Source organism: Heliangelus exortis, chromosome 11 (genome assembly GCF_036169615.1).
Source record: "Heliangelus exortis chromosome 11, bHelExo1.hap1, whole genome shotgun sequence".
NCBI classification, from domain to species: domain Eukaryota; kingdom Metazoa; phylum Chordata; class Aves; order Apodiformes; family Trochilidae; genus Heliangelus; species Heliangelus exortis.
Window position 1 is genome coordinate 3,577,382 of NC_092432.1, and position 12,157 is coordinate 3,589,538.

At 42.0% G+C, this 12,157-nt stretch overlaps 1 protein-coding gene across 3 annotated transcripts in view; it reads left to right on the forward strand.

The window, feature by feature from the left end:
- ADAMTS17 (ADAM metallopeptidase with thrombospondin type 1 motif 17) overlaps nucleotides 1-12,157 on the forward strand; it is a 171,809-nt gene that overhangs the window by 154,634 nt on the left and 5,018 nt on the right. For all 3 annotated transcript variants that reach the window (XM_071754228.1, XM_071754229.1, XM_071754230.1), the window contains one exon: nucleotides 11,137-11,314. In XM_071754228.1, coding sequence (XP_071610329.1) covers nucleotides 11,137-11,314 — 178 coding nt within the window. The remainder of the gene's footprint in view (nucleotides 1-11,136; nucleotides 11,315-12,157) is intronic.

Consider the following 12,157-nt stretch of genomic DNA (forward strand, 5'->3'; position numbering starts at 1 on the left):
CTGGATTCTTCAGAATTACAATTCATTATATCATCCTTTTTTATATATGATGCAATATACAAATGGGAATCCAAGCAATCTCCCATTCAGCTGCTCCTTCCAAAAGGAAATTCCACATCCAGTTTGTGTTCAGTTAAAGAAACAAATATCTCATAGGCTCTTTCTACTTTGAAATAGTTCCTCCTTGTTTGAAATCCGAGCTGTTAAATGTTCTAGTGCCTGGAAACATTTTTACATTTTTGTTGTAGCTGTGCTGCTCAGAAGAATAAACAGGGGTTGCTGAGTTTCCCAAAGCTTGCCTCAGACTCCTGGGCTGTTGCAAATCTGCCTCTTGATGCTTTAGCAAGACAGTAGTTGATTCTTTTCATGACAAACTGCATTTTACTGACGAACTGGATGTCAAGGATTACATTCCTGTGAAGAATGCAGGCAAGGAGTGAGCAGAATGTGTCTTTTTTTCTGCAGGAGGGGCAGCAGGAGCCTGAGTTTGCCTGCACCTCCCTCCCCTGCTCCAGGCTGTGCTTGGAGGGCTGAGCTCTGAGGCTCTGGCTTCACCTTGATGCCTCCACGGTGGGAAACATCTATCCCAAACCACGGGGGGATGCAGCAGGGAATCAGAGGATGGTTGAGGTTGGAAGGAACCTTAGAGATCATCTACTCCAACCTCCCTGCCATGGAGGGGACACCTCTCATCCAGACAAGGTTGCTCAGGGCCTCATCCAACCTGGCCTTGAGTATCTCCAGGGAGGGACCAGCCACAACTTCTCTGGGCAATCTGCTCCAGATTCTCAGCACCCTCACACTAAAGAACATTTTCCTAATACCCAGTATAAACCTCTTCTCCTTCAGTTTAAATCCATTTCCCTTTGTCCTATTGCTGAACACTCTTATGAAAAGTCCCTCTGCAGCCTTCCTGTGGGTTCCCTTTGGGTATTGGAAGGCAGCTCTAAGGTCCCCCCTGGAGTCTTCTCTTCTTGAGGCTGAACAATCCCAGCTCCTTCAGCCTCTCCTTGTAGCAGAGTAGATCCAGGCTTGATGCCTGTGGTGTGGTGACAATGATCTTCTGTGCTTCAAGGTGAACAGCCCTGGGTGCTGCTTTTTAGCTACTCCAGGCTTCCTGCTCCTGTGTCCTCAGCTCCCTCCCCTCCTGCTCAAGCAATAACGTAGCAGGGAAAGCACTCAGGTGCAAATGTACAGGCCAAGGCTGTGGTTTTTTGAGTTCTTTGTCTCCACTTGGCTTTTGGACTCTGCCAAGGAATAACTGAAGAGGAAGATTATATAGCAGGAGCAATTCTCCACAAGATTTTTATGGATTTTTCTTCATTTCCAGTTTTACTTAATTGTTTCATTATTTTATGTGCCTTGACATACTCTGTTTCTGTCCTCAACGATTGTATTTCAAGCCAAAAGCACAGATTTGTTCAGAGTCCCCAGTTTCTTTTTTTTCTTCTTTTTTTTTTCTTTTTTTTTTTTTGTTTTTTTTCCCTATTCTCAATTTAACTGTTATTATATCAAGGAAGGTAGAATTACAAGCAAGACCCACCAGCTCCATCATTAGTGCTGCCTTTCACAAGGGTGCATTTTCAGCTTTAAACATGCAACTTCTGTCCCTCAGGCAACAATTTAGCTGATTAGCCTATTATATTACATATCCCAATGAAAAGATTTTTCAAAGAAGAAAGGTACATAGAAGCTTTGTAATATATTGGATTTGCCATATTTTTTCTTTGCAGTTACAGTAGGTGTTCTGTAAATGCTAAGGCCTGTATTAATCAGAAAGCCCAGTGTAAATCCAGGGTAACTTTCTGTCATTCTTCCCTACAACCCACTGGCCCCAAGCCAAAGGTCTCACTCAGCACAGTGGGTCAGGTATCAGTCCTCTCTTATATTTGTGCAAATCCAGATTAATTCAGCCACTTAAGTTACTGCAGTAACACCACTGCCATGCAGCTCAGGATCTGACTGTGCAAGATCTTTGGCTCTTGTGTAGGAACCATCACAGATTTATGCTTTTAGGTGAAAACAGAAATATGTGGAATGTCAAGCTGAGCTTCAACAAGGAGAAGTGGAGAAGGAATCCTTTTCTACCACTTTACATCTCATATAACCACCTGGCACAACTTTTACTGGATTCAGAAAGACTGCACAGTCCAGGAACTGGAAAGCACTAGTAAGGATCAGCTTGGCAAAACGTGATGTTAAACAATATTCTTGTTGCCAAATAGTGTCAGTAGTGATAAAACACATCTGAAAAATTACCTATAGCCACCTGCCCTCCTGGACATCAATAGTTGCCAATTTCTTTGCAGTATTTTGCTCAGCCTATGAAATGCTGGCTATGGGCTCTCATCCCAGGAGAATATTAACAATAAGGAGGAAAAAAAATCTAATTTCCTATAAGAAAAATACTGGTTTTATGCCAGACATTGAGGTGTTTTGTACTGCATCAGCAGTAATTCATCACTATGGGTGGTAACAAGGATTTTGTAATTGCAAATTAATCATTTTGGCAGGATTACAGTAGATTGTATTCTCTAAGAGATAAAACTTCTAACCTTGCAGCACACCAAAAAACATGTTGGGGTAGTTTTTTCAGGTTTTTTTTTCTTCCAAAGAACATTCTACAATCTTCCAGTGCCAGGAAGGCATGTTTTCTGAGTTCCAAATGTTTGGGAACATCAACAGAATCTACTATATGCCTCACTTTTAATGATTAATTCACATTACTTGATAAGAAGAGCAAATCAAGGACAGCTGTGCTTTGAGAGGTATATTCAAAGCTGTTGTAAACATGGAAGCAAACTGTCCTTTGTTCTAACATTCATTACAAATTCATGACTTGACCCTCCATCTGTTTATGATAAACTATGGACAACTTGCTAATTGTTCATAAAGGTCATTACCAAGTTCATCTTTTTCTGCCTTGGAGAAAATAACTTCTCTTGTGGAACTGAAGGGGAATCTCCCCAGGAAGGATGGTCACTCAAAGCTGCAGTCACACGTCACAGTTGACAGACCCTTTCCTGCTCCTTACTGACTTTGGCTCAGCAAACAGCTTCATGATTTATTGCTGCTTGTGAGCACTCAGCACTGTAGCTGGAACTGATGTTGGAAGATTGTCTGCAGGCCTCACTGATGCAGATCAGTTGTTCTCCAGAAAGGGGTAGAGCTGAATTTGTCAGGACAGAAACCAAAAAGGTGCAGTATTCAAACTTTCTGCTTCTCAGGTCCTGGCCTTGACCAGAAGCCAGAGCATCAATGTCCTGTTCCTGACTACTGCTCCTCTGCTCTAAGTTGTGGTTCCCCATGCTGTGTTCCTCAGGCACATGATCCATGGTGTACACACCACAGCTTTTCTTGCCTACAGCTATTCTCAAAATACCCCTTGCTCCAGAGGATGAGAGCAAATGGCCCAAAGTTTATTCTGTCAGCCAGGGACACTCCTGAGTTTGGGAAGCTTGTTGTCAGTATCCTGGTAAAAACTTCATTCAGCCCTTTAGGAAGGAAGATGGAAAACCATTGCCCTGCATTTCTAAAGTAGGAAGATACACTTTAGAGTTGTGATGAGCTAAAACCATCACCTTTATTTTAAGCTCTGTTGAGGAAATGCATGGAATAAAAAAGATTTCTGTGTGAGGGAAAAAACTCATAGCATCTAAGCAGAGCTGGTTCAGTAAGATGAATCCCAGCCCTTTTGCTCTTTGATTCTCTGTCCCCAAATCTGTGAAATATCTTTATCTGTGGTCAGAGGTGTAAATATTGAATAAAGGCACAAACCCAAGGTTGAGCCTCTGTTTAAACTTGTGCTCACTCCCAGTTGATGCAGCTGCAGTTGGAACCCAAGCATGGCAAGCCAGGAGATGCTGAGTACAATGCTGGCCCTGGCATTCCCCTAGGGACTGGAAGAGACAACAACCAAGTCCTGCTCATGCCTTTGAGGCAGTGACTGCTCCTTGTTTGCACAACAATTTGCACAGCTCATCTCTGCTGGAGTTTCTGGGAACATCCACCATACAAATCATTTTGATGGATGCTTAGGAAAGGAGAATATGCTGCAAAAAAAGGCCAGATTCATCAGTGTTCTGTTTGAAGTGGAGCACATTCTGTCACAGTGTTACTGTCTCGTGTTCCAATGCAGCCTCCAGTCATCCTAATAATTGTAAGAATAACTTTTCCTTTTTGATATTTTTTATTTAAAAGCCTAGTTCATTAAGTGCTTTTTTCTTTTTTTTTCTTTTTTTTTTTTTTTTTTAATGGAGAATGAAAGCCTCCCACCAAGATCAGTGGATTGGAAATGGTATTCCATCATGACAAGGTTACTCTTTTTTTAATGTGAAAAAGGAGAAAGCATGAAAGACAAGCCTGTTCAAATATCAGCATCCATTTTTTCTAAGCTACTTGGAGATGTTACAACATTTAGGATCATGTTTTTAAAAATCTGAACAGTATTTTAAAGTTTGTGCTACACATCTGAAGATGGTATTTTTGCTCCTTGAATCCTTACAGCATGCAATATATATCACTAAAAAGGATGCCTATAATTTTGCCAATTTTCCAGTAGCCTTTTGGGATTTATAATGACTACTGAGACATTAAGGTGACAATTTTCCAGAATATTTTTTAAGAGTAATTAGTATCAGCATGCTGCTATTCCTTTATTTGGTTGTGCAAAGAGATTAAATCAGTGTTAGGTCAGCACCATACTTTTCAAAGCTCTCTAGCTCCCTGTCTAGAGAATGCTCAAGCAGGACTGAGGTGACAGAGATGAGCAGCCTCTTGCTGAAGTACTCCTAATGGAGTCCTTGGTTTAATTACTATTTTTAATAAATTGCATTTAGGTAACATTGATCATTAACTAAATTAATAACTAAAATATGTGTTTAGTGGAGCTTCAGTTCCCAAGATATTCATTCCTGGCTAACATCTGCAACAGCAGTGAGTATCATTTGTTGCAAGTCCTACAGATGGAACCAGCCATGGAGTTTTTCCACTTTGTACCTCCCACAAATCAAAAGCTTGTACATGTGCCACAGGGGCCATGCTAGAATATAGCACTCTGCAGGCAGAACTGGATCAGTTCACTGGATCATTTCACATCTCTGCTTGATCCTGTTCTTGAAATCCAATTTGAAAGCTTGTGAGAAGGAAATTCTGCCTGACTGCTATAATGAATTAAATGACATTTCCTCATTAGCATCCACCTGGGCTGCATTGAACAAGTACTTAGGGGCACTGTCAGTACCCAGAATATTCAGGCATTCAGCTCTTAATCTCTGAACTCTCTGTACACAATGGAACTTTCAGCACAGCAAAGTCAAGCTTAATTATGCAGTGAGATGTGCTGGGTATACTGGTCAGGTCTTGTTCCTTGGGGTCATGCAGTTTGAAAGTGCAGCTGTAGGCACTTTGCAAATATTGCTTCTCTCTCCTCCTTCTAAGATACTGTCACATCAGCCATGAGCATTTTCTGCTGTAATTTATTGTTTCTTCCTCTACTCAGTCAGGAGGGTATGCATTTTTTTCTTGGCTAAATTAAACAAATCAGTCATTCCACAAAAGTTTCCAAATGAAAGATTGTTGTATGCAAGACCAGATATGTTCCCTTTATAGGTCTGGGGTTCAAAAAGAAGAAAAAAAGAAAAAAGAAAAAAAAGTAAGAAAAGAAGAGGAAGCTTGAAAAACAGCTTACAGTTTGCTTTGGGCTAATTAGATCTTATCACTAGAAAGACAGAAATTTCTTTCTTTAGCATGATTCCATGGTGAAAGTTGACCTGGTGTTTCTGAAAACACATTGCATGGTGCTTTTCAGCTAGAACTGCAGACTTTAAATTAGTGATACTCACAGAAAACCTGATGTTGAGGTGTGCTGATTTTCAGAACACACACATGTACACTATTAAGGTCTCAGGAACAGAGCAATTACAGGACATTTGTCATTCATCTTGGATGCTGTGTTCAAATGTTATTAATAAGAACTTGTCTTGCTTTCTTTCTGCCTTTCATGGAGGCAAGAAATAAGACCCCTGGGGGTAAAAATGCTCAACCCTATCCTAACGCCTTGAAATACTTGAACTCTGAGGTCAGGAAAGCATGATGCTATCTCTGAATATTGGAGCTTTAGCCATAGTGTTATCCTTGGCTTCAGCAGCTTTCAGCAAATTGGGGACAAACCAGTATCTTTAAACATCAGATGACTGCAGACTGATGAGTAAAGGAAAAAAAAAAAAAATCTTGCCTTCAGCTTAGTTATGAGCTTAGTTATCTTGAACTGGATCTCCCTCCAACAGATCAGCCTTCTAAATATTGGAGTACATTCAGGATTGGCTGAAGGGATGCTGTGACCTTCTGCTGGAAAAAGCAAGTCTCTTACAAAAGAGAAGAAAACCTCACGAGTTAGAAAAGTGACATTTTGAAAGGTGACCCCTGGTCTGAGTGAATCACTGCCTAGCCAGTGGCCCTCATCCAAAACATAAGCAATGCTTCATCATTCCATTCAGTCCTGAATGGATCACAGCCTCTCTGTAGTGTAAATCTGTACCTTTTTCTGTCCCCATTAAGATTTCAGCACAGGGATTCTTTGGACTGGTCTCTCATATGAACTCCTCCAGCTGCCCAACAACAGCCCTGCCCTGGCTTCATTCATTCTGAGTCCTCCCTCTTTCTCTGGTTATCTTTTGTAGATCATGAGTTGATGAAGTTGCTGACAGATCTCAGCACTTACTGTAAATTCATTTTATTTTAATAACTAGTATTCTCCTGAGGCATTTGCTTTTAAAGCAATTAGACATCTGTCAGCACCTTTGGTAGGTTTCAAGCTTTCATATCAGTATCCTAAGGTGGAAATAGCATTCCAGTTAAAAAAATCATAGCTGGGTCTTTAGGTTGGAGTTTTTCAGTGAGTAAATCTTCTTTAAGTTGATGAATGCAGCTGCTGCCTTGACAATTTGTGAGTTTATTTCCTTCTGGATATCCCCACTGGCTGCCATGTTAGTGCCAAAGAATGTGAATGGAGGCATCTTTGTATTACTTTTGCCTTCTCAAGCAGTGTTGGAACTGGGAGTTACAAGGGCTCTCATTAGGTTAACTTTTTGGAATTGTTCATTAACTGCCTCTTTTTTACAGAGCTGAACAGTCCTTTGATCTTTGCATGTGGGTGGGTTTCCCACTTACAATGGCCACATTGTCAGCTGAGTGCATTATGGTTTAGCTGCATGCATTCTGCATGTGCATTTTTCTGATAGTGATATCACTGGTGATGCCTGGTGGAAGGAAAAAAAGAAGCACTTCTTTGTTTGACACCAGCATCTCTATCCAACCATTTACTTGTCTGATTCTTTGGCCTCCCAGAGTAGATGAGTTTCTTGTGTTTTTTTTTTCTCAGTACTTCTGTAGCAGCTTAGTTGTGAGGCAGAGATCAACAGAGCTCCAAACCAGGTTCCAAAACTGGTCCTCCATGTTCACAGGTCACTTGATTCCATCATGACATCACAACACGTGTGTATCTTGAGTTACATCATCATCTGCAATGCATTGCTTTGCCACTTTTCAGTGTATGTTTGCTAATACCAGTGTAAGAACTCAATGTTTGCCCAAAAAGTCCAGTGTCCACCAACAGTTCCATCAGTGCAGTTGCACTGGGCAGCACTGGAGCCTCCCAGCATTCTCTACCAACCATACAGCAGCTGGATCAGGAGCTGGGCTGTGACTGTGGTTTTGCCCCACTCTTCCACAAGCAACCCATTCTCTCTGGCAGCTCTTGGCTGGAAGCTTCTCTGTTTGCCAGAAGACCACAACACCTTTCCTTAAACTCCTCATATCTCATTCCTGGGAGTCCTGTATCAGAGGGCACAGAGGGTATCTCAAAATTGCTGTGGATATGTTTGCTTGGTCAATAAATATTTGGGAGCAGAGAGACCATAGCAATGCATTTAGCTCTCCAGAATAGGAGGAAAGGTATTTATGGGAATTTGCTGTTCAGCTGGAGTATGGGTTTTATGCCTCTTTTAATGATGTCCTCTTTTCATAGTGCAGCATGAGTAACAATTCCCCCTTTGTATGTATTTTGTATCTATTCCTATTTCCTATTGAAATTCCTAGGAAAGAGACTATCCAAGTACAAAGTTGAAAATTTCGTCTTAAAATAAGCCAGATGTCCAACCTTCCTTTAGCTGCCAAGCCCAAAAGGGTTCAAGAAAGATGTTAAAATCTGTCTTCCTGGCTGTGAAAAACTAATTGCATAGCATAGGTGATGATCCCAGTCTCCCAGGAGAAGGAATAAAACTGCTTCAGGCAAAAACTCTGCTGTTATTTGTCTAAGGATTGGAGTTGGCAATGTCTGTGGAAAAAGTTTCATTGTTTGCCCTCTTTGCTGCTTAACAAATACCAAGACAGGAACACAGACAAAGGTAGGTGAGTGTTTGTATGTTGGTATCTGAAAACCTTACTCACCTTATGACAGAAATACTTTTTTTCTTCTTTCCTCCTTTTTAAATTTTTTTTTCTGCCTCTGTTAAGAGCATTTGTAAGCACAGGGAGTGCCTAAAATCCAGAGGCAAAGGTTTCAGACTCACTGTATTGCAATCATGTGCAGGAACCCCATGGTCTGGGTGGGTTATTCTGTGCCTGTGTGGTAACAGCCATTCTGTTGTACAATTCACTCCCTTTGCAAAGAGTTTTGTGAGGATTAAGATTGGTAAAGCACTCTGAAGACAGAAAGTGCCATTGAAATCCTGAGGCTTAGAGCTTGACTAGTGAAGTGGAAGGGCCTGATAGTTGCATTTATCAGGATAAAAATTGTTAACTTTAAATCCAAATGTAATGGCCATGCCTGACTGGCTCCCAGACTGATAGGAGTCACTGAGGGCACCCAGTGCTGGGCAAGAGCAGAGGGACACCCAAGACTAATGAAATGCCAAGATCTCACTGCAGAGGCTCAAGAGATGAAGGGGGTTTAATTAAAAGACTTTAATGAAGGCTTTTTGGAATAGCTCACTGTAGAACATACAAGTAAAGGTCTTACTCAGCATAGTCCTGAATACCATTGGTGAGGTATTCACAGTGATTGATGTAATTTCAACATCTGAAAATCTTAAGTGCAAAAAAAAAATCTGTCTAAAACTAATGTATTGACCCTAAGCTGAAATAAGGAGGATGTAAAGGGGAAAAAAATTATTTATGTTCCAAAATACATGTCAGAGTTTAACATAGCACAACTGCTGCCTTCAGAATACAATAATCAGGTCTTGGAGAGGGCTGCATAGCTGGAAACACAGAGGTAACCTCCACACCAGGATGGTTTCATGGCAAAGTCCTGAAGGGATCTGAGCCAGAGAATATTCCAAATGGACAAATTCAGCCCTAAAGAAAGAATAAGAATAAAATGCAAGTGGAATATAGGGGAAATTTTAAGAGAAAAGCAAATATGGATTTGGTGAGTACACCAAATAAAAAAAAAAAAAAAAAAAAAAACACACAAAAACTGATTAAGAAACAGTCATTATTGTGAATGACTTAAGAATAAAATTAGAGAGTCTATGTTATTTTTAACAAGAGGGCACACTGATCCTACAGCTCCTCCTGCCTGGGAATAGTTCACACTGGGTAAGTCCATTTCTGCACTGGGTTGTCTGAAGCAGCTCTACATGGTCCTGTTATTGTGAGGCCATTTTTTGTGACTCCTTTTGATGATCCACACAGGAAGGAAAAGTCTCCTGTGCTTCAGCCCAAAACAAACCTATGCTTCTTGTCTCAGATGGTGTGCAAGAAGCAACAGGAGTTTCTTGAGATTTCCAGAACAAAATGACCACATCTTTGCTGTGCTCTCCTCCACAGATGGGAGAGGTGAAGACCTACATGAACCCAGGCATTCTTTTGCCCCTGGGTCCTTACAAGCATCCACACTACACATACATCCTTCATGCTTGGACTTCAGTCCAGCTTCAGTGATGCTCATCTTTTGAGCTTCTTCAGTTTTGGCATGCCATGTCAAAGGAGTTCCACTCTGAGGTGATGGTGATTTTGATGGAGAGAGCTCAACTGCCCTGACTTTGTTCAGAAACAGTAGAGGACAGAAAACATCATCTTTTTGACCTCATCTTAATTATATCTCCTGAGTTTTCCCTCACCTCCTCCTCTCCCACATGATTTCCTTGTGTGTGGCTTTAGCAGAAACAGGAATCTTACCAAAGTCCTGCAACCCATTGTTTCTTTATTTTAAATACAATGTTCTTTGATTAACTCCAGCTGGTGCACCTCACTGTGCTCACTGTGTTTGCTTTATTAAAATTGAACAGCATGCAAGTAGGACATTGTAAATCACAAGTGACTGGGCCAGAGGAAGAGAGAGGGAGAGGTAGGGACTCCAACTGTATGACAGCAAAGAGAGCATATGAACAGGCTGGGCCTCCTGGTTAATAGAAGCCAAAACTCATGGAGAACAGTTTGGAATTGCTCCCAGGAGAACTGACAAGTGCCAGACAGTGAGCAGGGATGGATAAGAGTGTGAGGATTTGAATACCTGTGTTCCTGTATGCTGGACCAGAGCCTCTCTAGAGGTCTGGGCATGCAGTAAGAGCTGCATCCTCTGATGTAATCTTGGGTTTTATCTTATATCAGTGCCTGGCAGTGGTCATCTTGTCTGTGAAGGAAGCCTTGTTAGACCATCCAAGTCTGGTAATGGGCTTCTGCACAAATACAACCAATGCCACAGGGTCCCTCATGGAGAAGGAGGTGGAAGTTGTCTGCCCACAATTAAGCAGGGTACGTTTTCCACCTTGGCCTCTTTGTGGTTGGTGGAGAGAATTGCATCTCTGCTTGAACCTCATGGACATCCAACGGGACAGTAAGTGCAAATGGACTCCCAGCAAGTCCAGACAGAAAGACAACAGCTTTCTCCATGTTCTGGGACAGTTCCTCGGCTCACAGCACTCACTGAAGCTGTGAAACCATCATGAGGCAAGAGCTGTATGAGGGCTTCCTGGCTGACACGATGTCCCCGTTGGTTGCATCCCCAGTAGCTGTGAGCTGCCAGTCTGCTGCACATTTCAACACTGGGAGTGATTTTTCTGGTGTATTTGTGTGGGGGTGATTTGGAAGCTTCCTTGCTTGGACTGTGCCTCAGTGTCTTCTCTCCTCCAGTGCTCCTCAACCTGTGGGAAAGGCCTCCAGTCACGTGTGGTCCAATGCATGCACAAAGTCACCGGGCGGCACGGCAGTGAGTGCCCTGTCCTCTCCAAGCCAGCAGCCTACAGGCAGTGCCACCAAGAGGTCTGCAATGAGAAGATAAATGTCAACACAATTACCTCGCCCAGACTTGGTGAGTGAAGGGTGGTGGGGGGAAGATGCCACCTGCTAAGGACCAGACAAAGCCCAGGTTCCCAGTGTTATAAAGCTGGGGCTTCAAAGAATTGCCCAGGGCCAGAAATTAGGAGACACCCCCCCCCCTAGTCAGACTCTAGACTAAAAGTTTACTGTAGGTACATCCTCTCTTATCCACCAATCTCTGCCTCAAACTTTGCCCAAGCTGGAGCCCTCAGCAGTGAATAGACCTGAGATAGCAATGGGAGCACAGAAATGGTGGGTGATTGATTAACTGATCACAGAAGGGAGGGAGCTGACAGGCATATCTTTTTCCACCAGACCCTACTCGTGCTTTGGTGAGTGTAAAGTATGATAATTTATAAATCCATGCCCCAGGAAAAGTACATGACCTTGACAAGTAGAGCATCACTGGTTGGTTTTTTGTCCTTTTTGTTTGCTGCCACAAGAATGTGATTTGATGAATTAATTTGCTAAGGGAGGCAAGAGAGCACCCAGTCTCTTTCTGTGAACCCTTTGATTTTCTGCCCATGTCCTTCTCCTCACCCTCCCTGCATCCTCTGGGTACCTGGCTGAGAATATGGGTATAAGCTGCCTGTTTCCTGAAACACATTGACACTGTATTTAAGAAATGGCTTTAGTTAAGAATGCTCCTGTTAATACCAAATTGTGGGAATCCATGTGTTTCCATATCATATTTGCTCAATTTATAAGGGGATAATAAATACTTTTAAGTATTAAAAGTTAATAAGGGGATAAAAAAAACTTCTTTCCAAACTTCAAGCCCGTGTGTTCAGCCTCAGCTCCAAGAACCAGGCTGGTATCTTTATATTTCACACTT